The sequence below is a fragment of the Corythoichthys intestinalis genome, chromosome 12, assembly GCF_030265065.1.
Source record: "Corythoichthys intestinalis isolate RoL2023-P3 chromosome 12, ASM3026506v1, whole genome shotgun sequence".
In the NCBI taxonomy this organism is placed as follows: domain Eukaryota; kingdom Metazoa; phylum Chordata; class Actinopteri; order Syngnathiformes; family Syngnathidae; genus Corythoichthys; species Corythoichthys intestinalis.
Window position 1 is genome coordinate 18,754,246 of NC_080406.1, and position 25,345 is coordinate 18,779,590.

The following is a 25,345-nucleotide window of genomic DNA, read 5'->3' on the forward strand; positions in this document are numbered from 1 at the left end:
AACTAAATGAGCTCTCTTTTTCTTTCTGTCTCCAGATACTGACTGACAAAGACAACCGTAAACCTAACCCTGACACTGGTACAATGGGGGACACCAAGAAATCACATCTAAACTCAAGCCGCATTTAACATGCTGAACTCAGGAGTCACTCAAATGCGTCCTGACTGCAGAGAGGAAAATCTACCTTGCTAAACGGGCTCGTCAATCATAGACAACACACCAAAATGCGTCCGTCCCTCGCCACCGCAGTCCTCCCGGCCCGGACCCGCACCCACAATGCACCCAATTTGGCCGTGGGGGGGCGTGAGCACCTCTCAGCCCCCCGGAGACGCAGCCCCAACCTGAGGCACACCCTAAGCCCAGAGAACCTCCGCAGTCTGGCGGAGAGGGGTGGGGCCGCAGTGGATGCCATGTCCATGGTGAGCGGTCCTGTTGGCCTGCCTCGCGCCAACAGCGACACTGACCTGGTGAGCTCACAGACCAGGTCCTCGCTGACCGCCTCCACACTGGACTTCACGCTGAACCGAGGCCAGACGCTCGTCATATCTTGGGACATCAAGGAGGAAGTGGACGCCACTGACTGGATTGGTCTTTACCATATTGGTAAGAGGGTGATTATTGGAGAGAAAACATGAAAATATTTCAATTAAACAGTCAGAGCTGAATTCCTCTACAGCAGGAAGATGCATGTTTTAGAACAAGAAGACACAACAAAACATAACAAACAATAATAGGACTAACAAATAAAATGTAAAGTACAAAAAAAATACAAACAAAAAGGAAAAGTCCATTGTAAACTCCTGCCCGTGCCTCGAAAGTAGTAAAAAAAAAACAAAAAAAAGGGGTGGGTAGGCTTTTTCTTGAGGCCTGGCTCTGAGCGACCATCGGTTGTGAGCATATATTGTCCTTATGCAAATGAGCAAGTTAATATCATCACCCTGGGCCCAGCCATAGTCTGTACACGGAAAAATAATAGCAGGCGGCAAAGAGTAAACAATAAATTCCTATGTCCTCTTATCAGGGTTTTGAGGATTTCAAATTGTTTACAGAAAAGAACAACAGAGACTTTGGCTAGGTTCAGACCGCAGGTCTTAATGCACAAATCCAATTTTTTTGTGTGTTTTTCCGACTTGAGTGAGGCATTAAGTTGACGGTCTGAGTGGGACAAGTTGCACAGAAGTAGGGCTACAGCTATTGATTATTTTAGTAGTCGATTAATCGATGAACTGGTTAGTTTGAATAATCGAGTAATTAGATAAGGAACATAAAAAAATTAAAATACTGTACCTGATCTGAGCCTCAAACGGTATAAACAATAAATAAATAAGGATCTAAGTACAACAAAAGAACATTTAGCTAACTTACATAGCAAATGTCTGCTAGCTTAACCCTTTATTGCCAAATGTATCACATTAGATACACCTAAAATTTCATGATTTTAAGAGTAATTCAGAATTTTGACATTTCTTTTTTAAATTAAACTGATGGATGCAAGTCAACACATGTATTTGCAGGTTCCATGAGAAAAAAAAAAACAGGATTTAGCTAGGGTTATAGATATTAGATCGCATATTACACATATTAATTTTGACATTTCTTTTTACAAATTTGAAAAAAAGGTTTCATTAGGACCTTATTTTTCAAATTTTGGGATTCTCTCATAAATGCTTCATGTTGCAGGTCTTTAAGGGTTAAATACTATAAAATGCGATTTTTTTTTTTATTTTTTTTTTTACAATGCTCTTAGCAAATAGTTCAAACACAATCACACAAAAAACTGCTAAATATACCTATAAACTAAATTAGGAATGCATTAAAAAAAAAACATCAGCTCAAACAAAAATTTACCACATGTTGGCCTTAACTGGGAGCAGCTGAATTCAGCCTTGCGAAATGAGTTATATCATACTCCGTATTGCCAGTAGAGGGCAGTGTATCCACCCAAATCAATAAAACTAAATGAAAACACATTAAAAAAAAAAAAAAAAAAAAAAAAAAAAAATACTCGAAGCAGCAAAATTTAATTGAAATCTTTTTTCTAATCGGATTACTCGAGTTACTCGATTAATCGTTGCAGCACTACATAGAACTGGACCATTTCAAATCCGATCTGGGTCACTTTCGTATGTGGTTAACATCCGATCTGGGCCACATTTTTCCAGAATGTGGTGGCAGTCTGAACTGTCGAGTGACAAGTCTCCCAAATCGGAATTCATGCAGCAATTACGTCAGCAAAGAGCGAGAGCGGCAGACAAGACGGCAGCGTTGTAGCTGTCCATTAGTGTTAGCGCCTAGCTTGAACTCGGCTTTGATCACAATAATTAAAAAAATAAAATGAAGAAAAGGATAAGCCTGATAATGCTCAGTTTTCTTTCTGTGCGCCAAACAAGCAATCAAAATGTGATCACCCTGGAATGACGTAGAGCCAGCATGGGTAGTTTGGATTTGTTTTGATACTTCTGCAAATAAGGGTCAGTTTGCTCAACGTGTGTCAGACTGCGAATTAGTGCATAACTGGCTCAATAGACAAAGGCTGTCTGAACGGGCACGCCAAAAAACGGATATGACGAAAAATTCTGAATTGTGCATTAAGAGCTGCAGTATGAACCTAGCCTTATTGAATAAGCTTGAGCAGAGTAATGAACAAATGTTATTTGAGGCATAAAGGTATTTGAGGTATTAAAACAACTGGGAAGGTTTTTAAGTCATGTAAAATGTATGTCTCTTTTAAATACATTGGGAGTCTTTTTAAATACATTGGGTGTCTGGGCTGTGTAATGTCTGCGTGTCGGTGCCTTTGTTCATGACTCATACACATTGTTTCTTTGCATGAAATGTAGTCTGTTGTCACCAAAATGGATGGCTGATACTTACTTCCGCTTTGAAGAATTTGGGAGTTAAATGTAAGTGATTTCTAAGACTTGGCAAGACGAACTCCCATTTGTCTCTGGACGTTCGCATTCATAACGAAACATTGATCTTTATGCCAAATCATCAATCACTCTTTTTAAGAAAGTGCATGCTCAATGCAAGTGATGCCTTTAAATATTCAATTCAATATAACTTTCATGCCAGTGTTAAACAAGTTATTCGAGTATATTTGATATGATGAAATTAAATTCAATAAGAACCAAAATGTTGTTCATACACAATATAACTCAATAGCTACATTTGATTAAATATTATAAACACATACGTACATACTGTAAATATTCGGGAAACGATGAAGTGCCAAACGGAAAATCCAAATATTTATATTGGGAAGAAAATAGAGAAGGGGAAAAAAAAGAAAATAAAGTGTTGTTTTTGGCAGCCCTTTCAAATTTTGTTTGTTTTAGTATTTTGGACAATAATACTTAGCCATATTTAAGTCATCTAAAATTTGTTTGTCTTCGTCTGGTTTTTGTAGATGAAAACTAAAGAGTAATTTCGTCTAGTTTTAGTCGACTTTTACTAAAAATATTTTCCTCTGTAAAACTAAAAAATATTATACAAAAATAAAAAAATAAAGTTTTCCAACTATTTGTAAAGAACTTTGGCAGATGAGCACATATTGTTTTGTCTACAAGGACAATGCTTCTTGACAATAATACACACTCAGCAGGAAAACAGTTTTTTTTTTTTTTTAACTCATTCACTCCCAGCCATTTTCACCCGAGCAAGGCCCTTCGCTCCCGGACGTTTTACTGGATTTTGACTGATTTTGCAAGGCCCACAGAAAATTCAGTTCTATTGCTATATAAACATGGAACCCACCAAAAGAAAGATCAGACTCTCTTCTTTCAGCTGAAAAAAATTGTTAATATTTTTTCAATTCTTTAGAAATCAGCATTAGAAAATAGCTTAGTTTGAGCAATTTTCCAATTTCTGATGAAAAAACGGAGAAATTGAGCTTTTTTGTGAAAGCATACATTTCAAACATAACTTTGACTTATGCACAGCTATTTTTTTGTTTTAGTTACATCCCAAACATCTGAATAATGTTTTCCTTTTACAAAATAAGATAAACAACGAAACAAATAGAGCTTTTGATAGCAAAGTAACAATTTATTTACACATAACTAACTGAAAGATGACGCTGTTCTGGCCACAACAGCCGGTTAAACTTTTCCCTCATTGCCGCCTGTCTCAAAAAGATGATTTTTTTTTTTTGTCTCTGCGGGCTCTGCTCGTTAGCAGCACGGACTCAACGGCATCTAGTAGTCCCGGTCGTTCTGCTTGGTCGTCCAGCACCTGGCATCCCGGGCGTCCCACTGGTTGTCTGCTAGGTAGTCCGCCGCCTGGCATCCTGCTGGTCGTTTTCTGCCGGCGCCTAGCCGTGCGGCTTGGTCGTTCGTTGCCGTTGAATTGGGTTGCAGGTCTTACAAAATGCGCTACTGCTCTTCAGTGGCCAGTTTTATTGCTTTAAAATGGATTTTCAGCTTTGTGTTTTGGAGCTAAATTGAATCAGAACCCAGAGATATCTTTTTTGAAAAAGAATGTAAAAGACATATAAATACATCTTTGGGGACACTGGAACAATTTAAAATAGAACGTATCTATACTTTTTTGGGAGCGAATGAGTTAATCAATTATAGCCACCTGGACGCCATGAACTTAATTTTAAAAAAAGTCCTAGAAATTAAGAGGATGGTTGCCGTTAGCAATAGCCAAATGCTAACACGAATGCTATGCATACGCTACGAGTTGCATTTAGTGTGTGTTGATCACTCAGCACAGACCTTGAAGGCAAAAGCAACATTGCATATTTTCTTTGGCCAAGATAAGAAAGCAAATCTTACCTGCGTCCAAGCCTGCATGGAAACTGGTGAGTCGTGGAGGTGGCGGGGGGCACAGCACATCACATGAGGGACACTTCCATTCACTGCTAGGAGGCAGGCTAACTACACATTTCACACCTTGTGAACATGTGACGGAAACTCTTGCGCATTTCCGTCTCGTTCTCGTGGCGTCAGACGAAAACTGGCATTCATCTAGTTATGCTTTAGTCTCCCAAAACACGTTTTCAACTCGTTAACATCTCGTCATGAAAAAAGTGTTCGTTGACGAAATATTTTCGTTATCGTCATCATTGACGATAACAACACTATAATACTATATTGGCCCGAATATGAGACGGTGTTTTTTGCATTGAAATATGACTGAAAAAGTGGCGGTCGTCTTATATTCGGGGTCTAGACATTATTCCCATTCACGACGCTAGATGGCGCCAGATATCACTGAAGCGAATGCTGAACTTGACTCCCCAGGCAAAAGCGAACCGCTTATGGTTAATGCAGTTTTTGCAATTTTGTTGTTTTATCACAATAGATTGGTTTATTTACATTTCGAGCCATTCATTTACGAATGTGATTGGACTTTAGTTTACATCTTTAAATGTTCAGATATTAAGATTTAAATGAGGCAAAATAACATGCTTTTTCTCTCAAATATATGTTTATAATCATTTGTTTCAGATGTACTGTAATTATTTTCTGTATAAAAATTAATTTGGTGTTCAAAAAGTCTTTTTTCAAACTTGAGTCTTGAAAAACAGGGGGTCGTCTTATAATCAGGGCAATCTTATATTCGGGCCAATACGGTATTCCCTTTGTTTGTTCTTGAGTTATCTTGAACAGAAATATATATACATAAAGATATGCTGATCGATCGGGTCCGATCACGTAATTTTCAAAGTATCGAATCGGCAAAAAAGTATCGGACTTTAAAAAAAAAAAAATATATATATATATATATATATATATATATATATATATATATTTATTTATTTATTTATTTATTTAAATCGTTTTCTAACTGTATTTAACGTTACAGACAAAATGTTTTACACTCATCCAGAGTAGTTTTGGCTTAAAGTAGGGCTATCAAATTTATTGCGTTAACGGCGGTAATTAATTTTTTTAAATTAATCACGTTAAATAATTAACGCATGCGCTGCGCAACCCATTCAAGCATCGTCACGTTCAATCTATAAAGACGCCGTTTTACCTACGGATAGCACTCAAAAGCAGCGTATAATGAGTAGAGAGAATTTGGACATCAATTGCACTTCCCATCATGCATTTGGGCAGAAGTTAAATGGCTGCAGTATCATTTACTGAAAGCTCAACAAATACACTAGATTGCAACATTTAGTCACAATTTACAAAGTCACATTTATCCTTTAAGAATTACAAGTCTTTCTATCCGTGGATCCCTCTCACAGAAAGAATGTTAATAATGTAAATGCCATCTTGAGGATTTATTGTCATAATAAACAAATACAGTACTTATGTACTGTATGTTGAATGTATATATTCGTCCGAGTTTTATTCATTTTTTTCTTAATGTATTGCCAAAACGTATATGATCGGGAAAAATTATCGGGAATGATTGGAATTGAATCGGGAGCAAAAAAAAGCAATCGAATCGGGAAATATCGGGATCGGCAGACACTCAAACTAAAACGATCGGGATCGGATCGGGAGCAAAAAAACATTATCGGAACAACCCTAAATACAGACAGAAAAATGGACATACAGACGTATGGAACTAAATACGTACCCGCCTCCTTCTGTAGGTTTTACTTAATGGCAAATATAAATTACCAAAAGAACACTAATTCATTGATGGGATGCTAACTGAACTCGCGTGTTGCTATCGAGATTTCTGCTTACGGGAAGAAACAAATGAATGCTGAACAAGGCTATCAGGGCTCTCGATCCTCTGACGGGGCTGAAAAGTAATACTGGAGTAATAGTGTCCAACAGGCACATTTGTTATCAAGACTCTTTACTCCCCTTCAAACGTATTGGAACACTGAGGCCCATTATTGTTGCTGAATCAGAAATACAACTTGGAAGGGTTTTTTTTTTTTGTGTGTGTGTTGAGTTTCATGAACCTGCGTTTCCACTGAAGGTGTAACCAACACGAAACCCTGTGAGCAGTCTATGGGTTAATATAATTCTGATTTCCCTGGGTTGAATATGACTGGAGGAGATACAGGAAAACATAAGGTGCCATCCAGGTCGCTTGATATTGATCGTATGAATCCAGGACTTCATTACCTACGCCAAGGTCTTAACACCGTGGTGCCTTCCTTGACTAAGCTGACATTCAATGATGCCGTCATCGATCTGTGCATTAACCAGGTCAGCAGGTTCATCTGTTGCTGTGATTTGATCACATATCACCTAGGCAGATAAGGGTGTATACAGTATATCCTTATGACAATCATACAAATACAGTGCCCTCCATAATTATTGGCACCCCTGAAAAAATGTGTTTTGTAGCTTCTAATAATTTTTTTTATTCAAATAATATGGGACCTTAATGGAAAAAAGAGAAAAATCCAACCTTCAATACAAGTGCATTTATTCAGTGGGGAAAAAATCCCACATAAAGAAAAAATTATTTGACATCAAATAATGTGTGTCACAATTATTAGCACCCCTGGTGTTAATACTTTGTACAACCCCCTTTTGCCAACAAAACAAGGTCTGGGGACTAAGATGGCCATGGGAGGAGCTTGATTTTGTGTCTGGTAAACCATTTCTGTGTAGATTTGGCCATATGTTTAGGGTCATTGTCTTGCTGAAAGACCCAGTGACGACCCATCTTCAGCTTTCGGGCAGAGGGCAACAGATTTTGATTTAAAATGTCCTGGTATTTCAAAGCATTCATGATGCCATGCACCCTAACAAGGTTCCCAGGGCCTTTGGAAGCGAAACAGCCCCACAGCATCACTGACCCACTCCCATACTTCACAGTGGGTAGGAGGTGCTTTTCAGCATGCACATCTTTCGTGGCACGCCAGACCCACTTAGAGTGTTTGTTGCCAAAAAGCTCAATCTTGGTCTCACACAAAAATACACACGGTCCCAGGCTTCAACTGGGACTGTGTGCTTTGGTCAGATGACTCTGCCCGAAAGCTGAAGATGGGTCGTCACTGGGTCTTTCAGCAAGACAATGACCCTAAGCATATGGCCAAATCTACACAGAAATGGTTCACCAGACAAAAAAATCAAGCTCCTCCCATGGCCATCTCAGTCCCCAGACCTTGTTTTGTTGGCAAAAGGGGATTGTGCAAAGTATTAACACCAGGGGTGCTAATAATTGTGACACACATTTGATGTCAAATATTTTTTTCTTTATGTGGGATTTTTTTCCTCACTGAATGAATGCACTTGTATTGAAGGTTGGATTTTTCTCTTTTTTTTCATCTGACCAAAGCACATGGTCCCAGTTGAAGCCTGGGACCGTGTGTATTTTTGTGTGAGACCAAGATTGAGCTTTTTGGCAACAAACACTCTAAGTGGGTCTGGGGTGCTACAAAAGATGCGCATGCTGAAAAGCACCTCATACCCACTGTGAAGTATGGGGGTGGGTCAGTGATGCTTTGGGGCTGTTTCGCTTCCAAAGGCCCTGGGAACCTTGTTAGGGTGCATGGCATTATGAATGCTTTGAAATACCAGGACATTTTAAATCAAAATCTGTTGCCCTCTGCCCGAAAGCTGAAGGTGGGTCGTCACTGGGTCTTTCAGCAAGACAATGACCCTAAACATATTCAATTCAATTCAATTCACTTGTATTTGTATAGCCCTGGATCACAACAACGTTGTCTCAAAGGGCTTTGCAGAGGCAATATGATACATAATCAGAAACAGCAAATGAAGCAACAAAGATGAATAAATAAAGTTCAAGTCCTAGGTATCCCCCATGCTTAGACCCTCCATGTCAGCAAGGAAAAACTCCAAAAACTCCAGAGTCTTCGAGAGAAAATGACAAACCTTGGGGAGTAGATATGGCCAAATCTACACAGAAATGGTTCACCAGAAACAAAATCAAGCTCCTCCCATGGCCATCTCAGTCCCCAGACCTTGTTTTGTTGGCAAAAGGGGGTTGTACAAAGTATTAACTCCAGGGGTGCTAATAATTGTGACACTCATTATTTGATGTCAAATATTTTTTTCTTTATGTGGAATTTTTTCCCCACTGAATGAATGCACTTGTATTGAAGGTTGGATTTTTCTCCTTTTTTCCATTAAGGTCCCATATTATTTGAATTAAAAAATATATATATTAAAAGCTAAAAAACACATCTTTTTCAGGGGTGCCAATAATTATGAAGGGCACTGTATGACAAAAATTGTTTTAAAAAAACAACAACAATGTACACAAATATTACAATGAAAAAACTTAAAAATTAGGAATAAATCAGGACCTGGACTTATTCCTTCACCATATTGTCATTTGTGTATATCCTGTATGTCTTTCTTTTTTCATTTTCATTTTCATTTTACCAATCCAGGAATATCAGCATGTGAGAGATCTATTGGTCTCATATTATGTTCTGTTCTCCTGTCCTTCAGATGAAACCAGTCCGTCCAACGTGTGGGACTGTAAGAACCGAGGGGTGAACGGCACCCAAAAGGGTCAGATCGTTTGGAGGCTAGAAGCCGGACCTTACTTTATGGAACGTGAGTGACTTTATCCTGGTGAAAATCAGTACAGACCCAAAATAAGAAACATAAAAAATGTGAAAAAGGAGGTGCAAAGCCCATTCATTACTGCTCGCGTCATTAATTCTTTTCACTATGACTTCTTGCAGCCGAAACCAAGATCTGTTTCAAATACTACCACGGTGTGAGCGGAGCCTTGAGAGCAACAACCCCCTGCATCACTGTGAAAAATACAGCTGTCCTGGTGTGTCAATTATTCAGAGTACCCACCCTTCAAGGGATTAAAAGTGTATGCCAAAATGACTAATCCTCATTTTTAATAATTTTTTTTCTTTTTTAGGTTGAGGGCCTTGCAGAGCAGGTTGGCATCGAACATCCTCGCAAACTGATAAGCTTTACTTTGACAGGTGAGTCGATCTTTTTTCACTACCATTTTTGCTTAAAGAGATACTGTACTGTAAATATCGGAAATAAAACAGTTGTTAAATTAAGTGTTAATTATTTAGGGGTTGGGATTAAAGACAGACAAAATGACAGATCAGCTCGGTACAGAAATGTTCTAAATTGTGCTATTTCCTGTGTGTTCACAGATCTGCGTGCTACCGCCTTGAAGAAAGGCATGTTTTTCCATCCGGATCCGTACCTTAAGATGTCCATTCACCCTGGGAAGAGGAGTGTCTTCCCCGTCTTCAGTCACCATGGGCAAGAACGCCGCTCGGCCATCATTGCCAACACCGTCAATCCGGTTTGGCATGGAGAGGTGATATCTTCTGACAGCGCCCCAACATTTCTAACCACAACACCAACAAAACTTAAGCCTTAAATCCATTACAAAACTGATAGGAGAAATTGACAATAACCCAAATGCTTAATTTAACCAAGACACTCAACCCGAAACACAACCCCCACTTTATCTGCCTAATCCTAAACCATTTCCCTTGTCCTTAACCCAAGATTTAAACCTTAAAAACACTCACCCACAATCCTAACCTCAAGCCTCAGGCCCTGAAACCATAACCCTTAATTATAACCCCTTATTGCTACCCCATAACCCTGAGCTAAAACTTTAAATTCAGTTAATCTGGATCAATAATATCGTAATATCCTAACCCTACTCTCACTCGCAAATGATCATCCTTCAGTTAAGTTCTTCACAATAGCATAACCCCACTCACCATACCCCGATCCTAATAATCATGGCCTTGTGTTTTCCTCTCCAGAAATACACTTTTGTCGCGCTAATGACAGACATCCTGTACATTGAGGTGAAGGACAAGTTTGCTAAAAGTCGACCCATCATCAAGCGCTTCCTTGGCCAGTTAACAATCCCTGTGCAGCGGCTCATTGAGAAAATACCAGGGTAGGTAACCACAGTTCAATGTGGGTGTACTGTACCACAAAGTAATAGTGACACAGCACTATTGTGTGTTTTCATATCTCAGTGTCCAGCCTGTAACTTTTCCCCTATGCCGACGCTTACCTACGGAACACGTCAGCGGGCAGCTACAGTTCAAAGTGGAACTCACCTCAACTGGACCTGATGGTAAGGGTTTCGGGACCAAAACCGAATGCAAATATAAAATATTGTAATCCTCACCTATTAGTGGTTTCGAAGCTAAAACACCCAAAGATGTGTGGCATTTTAAATCTTTAGCATCTGAGATGCTGCCAAAGCGAAGGCCAAATAAGAATTGGTGTCCAGGACGTACAGTGTATCACAAAAGTGAGTACACCCCATGCATTTCTGCAGATATTTAAGTATATCTTTTTTCATAGGACAACACTGACAAAATGACACTTTGACACAATGAAAAGTAGTCTGTGTGCATCTTATATGATAGAGTTAATTTATTTTCCCCTCAGAATACCTCAAAATATAGCCATTAATATCTAAACCCCCGACAACAAAAGTGAGTACACCGCATGGGAACTACGTACATCCCTAAATGTCCAAATTGAGTACTGCTTGTCATTTTCCCTCCAAAGTGTCATACTCGTTGTAGGAGTGCTGTCAGCATTGCTGCAGAGATGAAAAAACATGGGGTGGGGGGCAGGGCCAGCCCAGCCTATACGCACACTATGCAGCTGCTTAGGGCCCCTGAACACTAGGGGGCCCCCAATCTGGCAATTGTTTAATTTATATTCTATTTTGTTTGCTACAGTTTGCTTTATTTGACGTTTGTGAGTTTTGAGACTTGATTACAAGCTTAAAAAAATAAAGTTCTTAACTTCTTTCTTTCCTCTTTTAGAAAAAGGTTTGGCGCTATCTACTGTAAGTACTGACAATCATTTTGGGTGAGAAGTTTGAAGTATGCAGTGCAATAAAATCTGATTAATATACAAAATATGGACGTATTTATAGGTTTCAACACTGTGACGAAATGGTGGGCCAAAAATATTGGCCCCTTTGCATTATTTTGCTTAGGGCCCCCAAATGGCCTGGGTCGGCCCTGGTGGGGGGTCATTCCCACCACCATGCTTGACTGTAGGCATGACACACCTATCTTTGTACTCCTCACCTGGTCGCCGCCACACATGCATGTGACCATCGGAATCAAACAAATTAATCTTTGTCTCATCAGACCATAGGACATGGTTCCAGCAATCCATGTGCTTTGTTGACATGTCTTCAGCAAACTGTTTGCGGGCTTTTTTTGTGTACCGTCTTCAGAAGAGTCTTCCTCCCGGGGTGACAGCCATGCACACCAATTTGATGTAGAGTACGGTATGGTCTGAGCACTAACAGGCTGACCCTCCACCTCTTCAATCTCTGCAGCAATGCTGACAGCACTCCTGTAACGAGTCACATGACATTTTGGAAGGAAAATGACAAGCAGTACTCAATTTGGACATTTAGGGATGTACGTAGTTCCCATGGGGTGTACTCACTTTTGTTGCCAGGAGTTTAGATATTAATGGCTATATTTTGAGTAAGTGTCATTTTGTCAGTGTTGTCCCATGAAAAGATATACTTAAATATCTGCAGAAATGTGAGGGGTGTACTCACTTTTGTGTTTATACTGTATCTTGATCTGATCAGTCTTGACTCAAAAACTACATCTTTATGTCAGGGAGGATCTAAGTTTAGTCTGGACAGTTAATGTAAGTAACAAAGAGTTTTTACTGAATATGTATGTGACACTTCTATAAGCTACCTTATCATATTACTCCTGCCCAGGTGCATCTCCGGATTCCATCATTGGCCTTTCCACTTTTAATGGAGCTCCAGGGACACCCTCAGATGATGAGGATCTTCCTCATCACCTTCCAGGCGTAGTATCTTCTGGGCCCTCCCCCACTGGATCACAGGGTTCTCAAGGTATCTGGGACGGTGGGGCGGCGGCGGCCTACCCGGAAAAGGAGCTGCTGCTTATTGGATCCCGGGCGAGGTTTTTGGAGGGGCACGAATTGCTTCAGAGATCGCTCAGCGAAGGCCTTGATGCTATTGAGGCCCCCAAGGGTCCCGGGGAAAGACCGTTGGGTGCAGCCTCTCCGAAACTACGCTCTAGCTTCCCCACGCATACGCGGTTAAGCGCCATGTTGCACATCGACTCTGACGAGGATGATGAGAGGTCTGGTTTTTCAGAAATGGCTCCGATGCCTCCGTCTCCATTGCTACTTAATGGGAACCCTCCAGATATTAGTGGTCCATATGAAGATGAGCCGTCTCCTGGGCCGCAACTGATCGAAGAGCAGATAGGGGAAGAGGAACCAACGGGTGTGGGCACTGATGAGATAGTCCAGTTGGCCCTTGTGGTGGATCCAGGTCATGAACAGGATGACATTCTGGATCCAGAGGTCTTCTCCGAGGCGGAGGAAGCACCGTTTACAGAGGCCGTTTCCCACACTTCACCAGAGGTTGGAGAGGCCCCTGAAGTGGGAAGAGGACCAGCTGAAGAGCCTTCTTCTGAGGTGGACACATGCTCCATGGCTACAGCACAGCAGACAGTCGTGTCTTCATCAGATAGTTGTCCAATCACTTTGACCACAGCCATGGTAAGTTTTCGGTTGTTTTTAATGCGATATTGCGATCACCCTCTTTTTCACGGTTGTTCACACACATTTTGATTCTCTTCAATGGTGGAAAGTACTACAGTATAAATAATTCATTACTTTAGTTAAATAGATTTGTTGGCTCTCTATCCTTTACTAGAGTATAAGTAGAAAGGAAAAGTAAACTGTGGTTGAGATCTTGAATGATTGATAAAGATCTATTGGTCAAAATATGAAGCCAGGGGGATTAATGACACCAACAATTTGTGTTACTTGTATTTGAATGCTCATGGCAGTGTCATAAGACTGTCATGATCATGACATGACACATGTCATGAATACAATTGAATGCTTATTACTAGAGCTGCAACAATTAATCGATCAACTCGAGTAATTCGATTAGAAAAAAAGCTTCGAATCAAAATTTTCTTTTGTTTTGAAAGTGTTTGCATTTTGTTTTATTGAAATGGGTGGATACACTGCCCTCTAGTGGCAACAGTGAATATGACATAACTTATTTAACGTAGCTGAATCCAGCTGCTCCCTGGTAAGACCAACATAAGGTACGTTTTTGTTTGAGCTAATATGTTCTTTTATGCATTCGTAATTTAGTTTAAAGGCATATTTAGCACTTTTTTGTGGGATTATGTGTTTGAATGATTTATTAGGAGCATTGTTAAAAAAAAAAGTTTCATAGCGTTTAAGATAGCGGAGTTTTGCTATGCAAGATAGCCAATTATTCTTTTGTTGTACGTAGATCTTGATTCTTATTTTTTCTAATACCTTTTGTGGATAAACTCAGCTATTTCAATGTATTTTTAAATGGAAGTGCAAATCTGCATAGTTTGAAGGGACACTAAGGAATTTTATTTAGCATTAGCATTTAATGCTCTTTTGCAATTGCAATTTTAGGAAGACTTTTAACTCTATTAAAATGTATTCTGCAACGCATTATATGTTCCTCATCGGATTACTCAATTATTCAAACTAACTAGTTGATGGCTAAATCGACTACTAAAATAATCGATAGCTGCAGTCCTACTTATAACTGATGTCATTTTGTGTCGTTCAATAGATTATGTCTTTTTTTTTATGCAACGCTGTCATTGCTTCATACTATATGTCTTTAGGGTAGGGTTAGCATTATGACATCTAATTACACCTGTCATAAGCATTCATTCATGTTCATTGCAGGTGTCAGGTGTCATGTCATGATTATGACAGTCTTTTGACACTGTCAAACATTCAAATAGAGTGTTACCACATTTAATTTTAGGTGGCCTTGATAATATTTTTTTTCCTATTTGATAATCGTATAGGAGGCAGAGGAAGGGGCTGATGCAGCCATCGATCCAGGGGGAGATGTGATTGGTGGAACACTGCTTTCTGCTCTACCTGTTGACTGTGAGCAAGGTATTTGTTCTGAGGCCGAAGGAGAAGCGGCCTCGGTACCGGAGTCCGAGAAGACTGTCGTGAGAAAACTCAGTCTGCAACCCGCGGGCAGCGTGTCTGACGAACCGGATGGAAATGAGTCCAAGCCGCAGGAGGAGACGGGCTCTGCAGATTCTGAGCAAGTTACCACAGAAACAGATGGAGAAGAAGGTATGGCGAGGTCTGTTCACTTTTTATTTGCATTTGAAACTGCAGACAAACCAAACACAGACTCTCTGCATTGCAGTAGCACTCAAGTTCAAGTTACAGTGGGGTAAATAAGTATTTAGTCAACCACCAATTGTGCAAGTTCTCTCTTCTTGAAAATATTAGAGAGGCCTGTAATTGTCAACATGGGTAAACCTCAACCATGAGAGACAGAATGTGAAAAAAAAAAAAATCACATTGTCTGATTTTTAATTTATTTCCAAATTAGAGTGGAAAATAAGTATTTGGTCACCTACAAACAACCAAGATTTCTGGCTGTCAAAGAGGTCTAACTTCTTCTAGCGAGGTCTAACGAGGCTCAACTCGTTACCTGCATTAATGGCACCTGTTTTAACTCATTATCAGTATAAAAGACACCTGTCCACAATCTCTGTCAGTCACACTCCAAACTCCACTATGGCCAAGACCAAAGAACTGTCGAAGGACACCAGAGACAAAATTGTAGACTAAATCTGCAATAGGTAAAATGCTTGGTGTAAAGAAATCAACTGTGGGAGCAATTATTAGAAAATGGAAGACATACAAGACCACTAATAATCTCCCTCGATCTGGGGCTCCATGCAAGATCTCACCCCGTGGCGTCAAAATGATAACAAGAACGGTGAGCAAAAATCCCAGAACCACACAGGGGGACCTAGTGAATGACCTACAGAGAGCTGGGACCACAGTAACAAAGGCTATTATCAGTAACACAATGCGCCGCCAAGGACTCAAATCCTGCACTGCCAGACGTGTCCCCCTGCTGAAGAAAGTACACGTCCAGGCCCGTCCGCGGTTCGCTAGAGAGCATTTGGATGATCCAGAAGAGGACTGGGAGAATGTGTTATGGTCACATGAAACCAAATTAGAACTTTTTGGTAGAAACACTGGTTCTCGTGTTTGGAGGAGAAAGAATACTGAATTGCATCTGAACAACACCATACCCACTGTGAAGCATGGGGGTGGAAACATCATGCTTTGGAGCTGTTTTTCTGCAAAGGGACCAGGACGACTGATTTGTGTAAAGGAAAGAATGAATGGGGCCATGTATCGAGAGATTTTGAGTGAAAATCTCCTTCCATCAGCAAGGGCATTGAAAATGAGACGTGGCTGGGTCTTTCAGCATGACAATGATCCCAAAAACACAGGCAAGGCAACAAAGGAGTGGCTTAGTAAGAAGTATTTCAACGTTCTGGAGTGCCCTAGCCAGTCTCCAGATCTCAACCCCATAGAAAATTTGTGGAAGGAGTTTAAAGTCCATGTTGCCCAACGACAGCCCCAAAACATCACTGCTTTAGAGGAGATCTGCATGGAGGAATGGGCCAAAATACCAGCAACAGTGCGCGAAAAGCTTGTGAAGAGTTACAGAAAACGTTTGGCCTCCGTTAGTGCCAACTAAGGGTACATAACAAAGTATTGAGATGAACTTTTGGTATTGACCAAATACTCATTTTCCACCATGATTTGCAAATAAATTCTTTAAAAATCAAACAATGTGATTTTCTGTTTTTTTTTTTTTTCACTTTCTGTCTCTCATGGTTGAGGTTTACCCATGTTGACAATTACAGGCCTCTCTAATATTTTCAAGTGGGAGAACTTGCACAATTAGTGCTTGACTAAATACTTATTTGCCCCACTGTAAATATTTTGGGAACAACAATCGTAGCTACTCAAATAAAATCGTTTCATGGTCCTTTTTTCCGTACTCAGGTACTCCTGTCAACGGTCATCCCGTACGTTCCCTTCCATCTGTTCGACATGATATTCATCGTTATCAACGAGTAGACGAGCCTTTACCACCGAGTAAGTCAATATCTAAAGTTTAACAAAACTTTTACCCATGATGCTCTTTTTTTGTGTAGGCAGTTTGTTTTGGGCCCTTATGGTAAAATGATGGTCTGTAAGTCTGGATATTAAGTTGCTCACTCTCTAAGCTTCCACTTCCCACTCTCCTTTTAGAAATTATGTTTTAGGTGATTGCCTTGCTTTGTGCTGAAGTAAAGCCTAATAATTTTCTGTGTATTATCTGGCGTACTTTTGTTCACAAAGTTAGTGCCAGCTTTACTTTAGCCATTTGTAGATTCCAGTTGATGTTATAGTCTTTCTATACACTCTCACAATGTTTTTATAATGAACTGCAGATGTTTTACTTGATCGATCCATTCGATGTTATTTACTTGGCGCATGAGCTGTTTCTTTGGTCTTCAGGGCATTCCAAATGGTTGTATCAGCTACGGCAAGTGCTTGGGCAACAACCCAGTTCCATTTTCTTTGAGGTTCTTAGTTTTTCCATGCAAACAGAGCTGTCTGGTCTTTGTTCTGGTTATGCTTCCTGTAACTTGCATCAATGAAGTCTTCACAGCCAAAATACAATCGGAACCTGAGTAGAGATATTTACCATTTGAAAAATCAAAGTAATGTGACATCTACAATACTTGTCAATCACATGATTTAAAGTTTGGATTGTCAATTATGCTCTTTGTAGTTTAACACCATTTTTCTGCTTGTGTCCTCTCAGATTGGGAGGCCCGGATCGACAGTCATGGCAGAATCTTTTTTGTGGATCACGTGAACAGGACCACGACATGGCAGAGACCCACCGGACCCCCTGCGCCACAGGGCCTGACCCGGTCCAACTCCATTCAGCAGATGGAGCAGCTGAACCGCAGGTGAGAATTGAGAAAAAGATAAGGTTGTTTGTGCAACAATTAGAGCAGTGGTTCTTTGCTAAAGTTGCTGAACCCCACTAGTTTCACATATGCATTCACCAAACCCTTCGAACCCTTCGAAAGTTAATAAAAAAGCTTTTTTTTTTTTCAATTTAAAACTGATATAGCTAAGCAAGAAAGCTAATCCGTACTGACGTGGTGACGTCACTTTGTGACGTAAGTAACGTCACTTGCAACATGGCTTCCAAGCACACGCACAGCGCACCCACACAACTTTTTAAATGAACGGCGTATCATTCTGAACTTTTGTTTCCACTCAAAAAGTTAAAACAGCAGCTGATCTGACGATCGATCTCCATGTTTTGCAACGTGACGCTTTGTTTTGATTAATCTGCGCATGTCAGACGGCAGTTGTCAAACGTCCTTTCGGAATAAAGGCAGTCACATGTAAACGCTGGATCGGAATAGATGAAGTGGCATGTAAACAGCTGATGTGAAATTTCCATTCGGAATGATTTGAATCGGTATGAATAAAAGTCAGCATGTAAACGTGGCTACTTTCTCCTCCCATTAGATAGAGGACTAGAAATGGAATACCGCATGTAAATTGGAGGAAACCAGTCCAAAAACTAGTCTAAAATCTGTGTCTTAACCTTTGCTGAAACCCTTACACTTACTCCCTGAGCCCCTAGGGTGCAATGGAACCCAGGTTAAGAACCACTGAATTAGAATAATGGGTCATTTCACTTAAGGACTCAAAATTTGTCATATCAGTTATCATATTATTGACAAAGTTTAAGTACAGAAAATATACTGTCTGCATGTAAACATATCTGTTGTCATAAATATAAATACTGTGTATATGCTTAGTTTTTTTTTTTTTTTTAACTATTTCAACACTTTTCGTTCCACAAATAAATAGTTCAAACATTACATGTGTTTGATTACTGTATAATTTCCCAAACAGATACCAGAGCATCAGAAGGACCATAACCAGCAGCGATCGGACAGATGAAAGCACGCCTGACCTGACCCCAGAACCAGAAGCTGAGCTGATGCCTCACTCCATTTCCGGTCCGTTGGAACATGCCTATCACGGATATACACCCTATGTACAACCATCATGTAGTACCTTCTTTTGTCTTGTTTTTATTGTAGAATACAGACGAGAAAGTGCTGTGGGTCACTTAAGCAGTCGTTCCCGTCTATCTCTGCTTCTCCAGTCTCCCAGCGCCAAGTTTCTGTGCAGTCCCGACTTCTTTACTGTGCTGCATTCTAACCCCGTCAGTGTCTTCTGCTGCATAAGTATTATCAACTGTCATGCTATAAATATATACATAAAACCACTGGTTACGGTGTGCACAGAATTTAGTAAATAAGAGATAAGCAGCGAGTGGTGAGGTAATAGTAATGTAATAGTGTGAACATGACAATTTACAGGATTCAGACTAGGAGGCAGATGGCTGACTTGATGTGATAGTGCAAATGACAGTTTGTGCATATCTATTGCTGTAACAGTGCAAAAATGCTATAATGTAACTCTGCAAATATTGCATATGCAGTACCCAGATTGAGACAGATGTCTGAGAACATATTACTGAGCGAGATGCATGTGATGATTTTGTGGCATTAGCAGTGCAATGACACTGACATTTCAGTGCAAACTTGAGTTGCGTATGGTGACAGCTCTTGGAAAGAAACTATCTCCCTGTTTGTTTTGGCTGGTATGGCCCTTTAGCGCCTGCCAGAGGGCAACAGGTAAAACAGTTGGAAGCTGGGATCCCGAGAATACAGTGATTCCCTGAGTTATGAGCAAGTTCCATTCCTATGCAGGCAACGTAGGATTTAGTCGTAGTCTGATTTCACTGTTGAAGTTGAAATTTATGTCAAAATACATTAAAATTAGAAAACTAAGACGCTGTACTTCCAATACTGCTGAGAAGTGGATGGAGAGTTAGGGTTGGGCATCGTTTGAATTTGAAAGATTCTGATTCCGATTCCACATTTCGATTCCGGTTCCAAACGATTCTCGATTCTGATTCTTTTAATAGGCAGGGTTAAAAAAATTGAATTGTCTATATTAATTTCTTAACTGCTCGATTATTTTTTAAATTATATGAACGTTCAATTAACTATGAATTTTTTCACAGGGATATTCTGAACTTGTATATAAATATCAGTCTTTGAACTTGAATATGATGAAGTTTCTTTCCACAGGAGTGCGCTTTTACAAAGATGTCTATTTTTCAAAAGCTCACGGAGAAAACATTTACACATATTCTTTTGCCTATGTTTTAGGGAGTCTTATGCTGCAGGCATTTTTACATGTTATTGAGCTCCCACTAATGGGCTAACCTGGTGCAGAATATCAAACGAACAAACAAAAAAAAAAAAAACACTTGTAAAACCCAGTCCAGATTAGCAGCGAGTACAGCATAAAATCAGAAACAATTTTTTGTTGAGGAAAATTATGTTATCTGCCTTCTCGGGCAGTAAGCGTGAATGTTCTGGACAGATAGTGTCTCCTGCAGTGGAGAACACACGTTCACTGGGTGTAGATGAAGCTTGAACACATAAATATGAGAAAGCGAGAAAAAGTCGCAAATATTACGTAGGTGTAAGGGAGCTGTGAGCCGCTATGCACTTTACATACATGTGCCTTAGCTGGGAGCTACGACAGAGCATTAGTATAATTCTATTGATTATAATTTGATGTACATGAGGCAAAATAATAAGGATTTCCTTATTTGTAAAACCGATTCTAAAACAAAAGAAGCTTTTTTTGATACTGTTGATTTTAACGGAGGCGACAACATGCTACGTAAAGCAAGTAGCTGCTCATATAGCTACATTAGCCCGACGTAATAATACGACTTATTCTCGTACTATTTCATCCATCCATCATCTACCGTTTAATCCGGGGTCGGGTCGCGGCAGGAGCAAAAGACAGACGTACCGTATTGGCCCGAATATAAGACGTTTTTTTTCCATTGAAATAAGACTGAAAAAGCGGGGGTCGTCTTATATTCACAGTCTAGACATTATACCCATTCACAATGCTAGATGGCGCCAGATATTATTGAAGCGATGTTCTGTCATGACAGATCTCAGCTACTCTCAAGTTTAACCAGTTTGCATTAGTTTATTGCAATTTTTTCCTTATTCAGATTTGTTTCAAGACTACAGTTACAGTTAGACTTCACTTTGATGGTTAGTGCAGTTATTGCAATTTTGTGGTTTTATCACAATAGATTGGTTTATTTACATTTCAAAAACCAGAAGCCATTCATTTACGAATGTGATTGCACTTTAGTTTACATATTTAAATGTTCAGAAATTAAGATTTGAATGAGGCAAAATAACATGCTTTTTCTTTCAAATATATTGTTATAATCATTTGTTTCAGATGTACTGTAATTATTTTCTGAATAAAAATTAATTTGGTGTTAAAAAAGTCTTTTTTCAAACTTGAGTCTTGAAAAAGGTGGTCGTCTTATAATCAGGGCCGTCTTATATTCGCGCCAATACGGTAATATATTGTTTTGTTTTCCTGGTTCTGACTGTCAAGATGACCGGCGCAGCATGTCAAATACGCAGCACTCCGCTATGCACTATTCGGCACTTGTATTCCATGAAGCTGGAGGTGTTTAATCATATTAGTCATGCAGCCACCTTTGCATGATATAGCTGTGTTGCAAATGTCGCACTGATCATTTTTCTTTGTGAAGTTGAGGCAAACTTTTGAGCACCGCAGCACCGCGTCCATGGTTGATATCAAGTTGCAATGCACAAACACACGCTTCATGTGGCTTGTTTGTGGTGTTCGGCAGCTCATTTTTTCTGATCGACGAAACATGGGATCGAGGTTTAAAAATTCGAACGATTCCGGGAGAATCAGAGTGTTTGTCCGGGATCCCATTGATGCTCGATGCCAAACCCTAGTTAGGCTTTTTTATGGTTTATTTACAACCGAAAGCATGGAACACGACTACTGTTAACAGCTGTCTCCCGCCGGCCACCCATCCCACTCTCACTCCAGTTAGACACGCGGTGCGTTTTAGGACAGCCCAGAAAAACCTATACTCATAAAAACTGTCAGACTGAGTAGTTGTTTACTGTACAATTTAGCTGTGTGTGTTTAAAAATAGATTCAAACGTCTCACTAGAGCTTTAAAGTTAAAAGATGAAAAACATCACAAATTTCTGATGTTGTCTCTCTCTCTTTACCAGAGTGCCTACCGCATGTTTACGAGCAACACCTGCCTGAAGCACATGATCAGCAAGGTGCGGCGAGACGCTCACTACTTTGAGCGCTACCAGCATAACCGAGACCTGGTCACGTTCCTCAACATGTTCTCTAACAAGCAGCTAGAGCTTCCTCGTGGATGGGAAATGAAACACGACCATACTGGGAAGGTGAAGGAGTTTTAACCAGTTCCTCTGCAAGGATGGTTACTGCTTATGTTAATATGTTCTCCGTCCAAAACTAATGTTTTTAGTCTGGAGAGTGAAATGGCCGGTCCAAAACTTTCCACTACTTGACCTCCTTTGTTGTTTTGGCAGTGTGTTTTGGAGGGCTTACTCCCGTCAGTCTCCTTTCTAGGAGGTAAAATGCATTCTCTATCAGGTTTGAGTCTGGAGATTGCTTGGTTGCAAACCTTTCACTTTTGACTGCCAATGATCTTCTTGGTTGTTTTGGCAATGGCAGCATTATGGTTTATTTGTTGATGCTTGTTTTCCTGTCACTTTTCTAGCAGGTAAACTGCTTTCTCTATTGGGTTCTTTTTGCTTGTTTGGTAGTGCTTACAAAATGCATACTCCAGAGGATTTAAGTCTTGGGTTTTACTTGGCAAGTCTACGTTGTTCCATTATTTGCCTCTAATTGAATGCCTTTATTATTTTGTCACTGTTACATCCTTTAGATGGGAACATCGGTAAAAATTACACTTTGATAAAAAGCTTTACCTAAACCGTCATTCGAAACGTTTTACATTTGTTGCTTAAATGTAGTACTAGTTTTTGTCTAATGTGATATGTTTTGCAAGGGGTCCGGCTTTCTCGCAGATTTAAAAAAAAAGACTATATGTAGTCTTGACAGGCCTCATTGCTCCAATGCTTTTGGAGGTTGAAGTGTAGAAGTCAAGCTCCAATTCAACGCGTGCCTGCGGCGGGTCCCTGTCGCCTAATAGTGTTTGTGTCCCTCTCCTTCAGCCCTTCTTTGTGGATCACAACTGTCGCTCCACAACCTTCATTGACCCACGGCTGCCTCTCCAAAGCTCTCGCTCCACCGGGTTGCTGGCCCACCGCCAGCACCTGAGCCGCCAACGCAGCCACAGCGCCGGCGAGGTGAGAAAACCGCACGCCACTGCAGTAACGTCACGTAGAGGCCTCTGCATTGTAAAAGTCCAGTGCACACATCGGGACTACAGCCAGGTTGTGCTTGGTTAATGCCTGGTGTTTATGTTTGTTTCTCACTAACACCCAACTACCATTTAAAGGAGCAATATGTAGGTATGGTGTAGGGATGTCCCGATCCAGGTTTTTGCACTTCCGATCCAATACCGATATTGTTTTGCACTTCCGATCCGATACCGATACTGGCCGATACCGATACCGACCTATCTGAGCATGTATTAAAGTTTAAAGTTATTTAGCCTCCTTACTTAGTTGTCAGACTCATTTTGAAAAGGGTTTTAGTACTCTTGATAACAACTAGCCAGCTGAATTAGGTGAGTTTGAATAACACACAACAGTTGGTAACAAGAAACTGACCTGTTTATTCAGTGACAAACACGAAACATTATCAATAACAAACAGAAATGGCATAGTCAGTCAGTAAAACGTGCAAATAATATTGTAAACTGTCTTAAAAAAGCAAAACACTCAAACAAACTCAGTGGAAAATCCCACAAACCCCCCAAGCTATTAGATGCTTTTAATGTTTCTTGCATTAGTTATAATAATTGTATAAAAAGCCTCTCAGGTTTAGATAAACGATTATTTCAGTATCAAGTTAACATTTTAAAACAGTAAATAAAATACTCAAGTCCCCATTCTGTATCAGCAGCTTTAAACTACATTCAATTCATCTAATTTTGCGAATCAACTGTTAAAGTTGTTAAAATTGCTCCCGTTATTCCATAATTTCCCTTCTGTCTACTTTCGACATGTGAAAGTTTTAAAACTGTTATGAAGACAGATTCAAGTCAAGATTTTGCCGATTTAGGAGTATTTTAGATAAAAAGTTAATTAGGTTCGCTTGGAAGGTTCACAACAGCTTACTAGGGAAGTCTTCTGCTTTAAGATGGCGGTTGTATACTAACGCATCTAGTTTTCAATACTTCAATGTTGCTAACGCAGTCGAGTCTGTCGTTTTGCATCTAGTTCTATATACATATGATATTTATTATCTCCAGTAAAACGACGTTGACGTAGTTTGTAGTGGCTGTCAGCAGCAGTCAGGTATTCTTGTGTTTTTTATCCAGCGGCATGAGTTGAGCTAAAGCCGTGAGTTGAGCATTGGCATTACCCGGGTCTATGACAAGCATGATGTTTACTTTCGGGACGCAATGCGGTCAGTTTCTCATTGCGTCCCGAAGACCACGCTGTGTATTAGTTCCGCTTTACTTGACATATTTCATTAAACGGAATTTGGATGTTTGTGAATGGTTTTCGAATCTTCCACGGCCGAATCGCTCAAGGATGTAATGACGGCTGGGCATGTTGTACCGTGGTTCTAAGTGTTGGATGGTGCATCTTTACTCCCAAGAGATAATGGCTCGTCATCCAGAATGAATTCTTCGGCAATGACTCTTGTTATTCCCTGGGCTTTGGGACTGTCGAGTGCCAGTTTGTCTCGGATAGCAAAAGTTTCTGCCAGTGTTAGTTGCGTAGGACCTTTCTTTTTGTCTTCAGTTTTCCTAACATACTCCTTATATTGTTTGTGGTGGTATTTCGCTAAATGCTTGATTAGGTTGGTTGTATTAAAACTTCTTACAGCTTCACCACCACGCTTGACTTTATTGTGGCATATGTTGCACTCTGCCTCTTCATCTTTGTCGTCCTTTAAGGTGAAATGATCCCATACAGCTGACATTTTTACCGATAAAGTCTCTCGGTAAATTGGGAGATGGTAATGTAGTTTGTTGAAGGTGTGCCGTAAAATGCTGACCGGATTTTAGGGAAACCGAAGCAAAAACTGGAATGGTTTATGTAAATCGGTTTGCTGGAAAGCCCGGACTGGACTTTCAAAAAAACTGGATCGGAAGTCTGGATCGGAATTTTTCCGTGTCGGCCGACGGTCCTCCTCTGGCCTTGGTTCGCCAGTTTTTATAAGTTAAGATGACAATTATTATTGTGGTAACATCGCCAAAAACTAGCCAGCTTCGTCAGGTTTTTAATCAATTATTTCAGAACTTGTGCAACACAACATGTCTACTGTCCGCCACAGCTGAACATGAAAAGTGAAACTAAAAAGTCCTCTCTCACGCTATCAAGTCAGCCACGCGCTGCGTTCAGGTACACCACGCAAAACACATCCGCCATATTACAACCCGATTCTTTACAATATTATACGTAGTATAATTATTATTACTATTATTATAT

At 40.1% G+C, this 25,345-nt stretch overlaps 1 protein-coding gene across 6 annotated transcripts in view; it reads left to right on the forward strand.

Moving 5' to 3' along the window:
* Positions 1–25,345, forward strand: part of hecw2a (HECT, C2 and WW domain containing E3 ubiquitin protein ligase 2a) — a 69,851-nt gene that overhangs the window by 11,434 nt on the left and 33,072 nt on the right. For 3 of the 6 annotated variants that reach the window (XM_057852882.1, XM_057852881.1, XM_057852884.1), the window contains 14 exons: positions 36–603; positions 9,351–9,458; positions 9,590–9,684; positions 9,781–9,847; positions 10,031–10,200; positions 10,661–10,800; positions 10,883–10,983; positions 12,619–13,436; positions 14,753–15,035; positions 16,782–16,874; positions 17,590–17,740; positions 18,708–19,023; positions 21,971–22,156; positions 22,952–23,086. In XM_057852882.1, the coding sequence (XP_057708865.1) occupies positions 225–603; positions 9,351–9,458; positions 9,590–9,684; positions 9,781–9,847; positions 10,031–10,200; positions 10,661–10,800; positions 10,883–10,983; positions 12,619–13,436; positions 14,753–15,035; positions 16,782–16,874; positions 17,590–17,740; positions 18,708–19,023; positions 21,971–22,156; positions 22,952–23,086 (3,042 nt within the window). In that variant the 5' untranslated portion in view covers positions 36–224. The remainder of the gene's footprint in view (positions 1–35; positions 604–9,350; positions 9,459–9,589; positions 9,685–9,780; positions 9,848–10,030; positions 10,201–10,660; positions 10,801–10,882; positions 10,984–12,618; positions 13,437–14,752; positions 15,036–16,781; positions 16,875–17,589; positions 17,741–18,707; positions 19,024–21,970; positions 22,157–22,951; positions 23,087–25,345) is intronic. The other 3 variants (XM_057852885.1, XM_057852886.1, XM_057852887.1) reach the window with 2 other exon arrangements.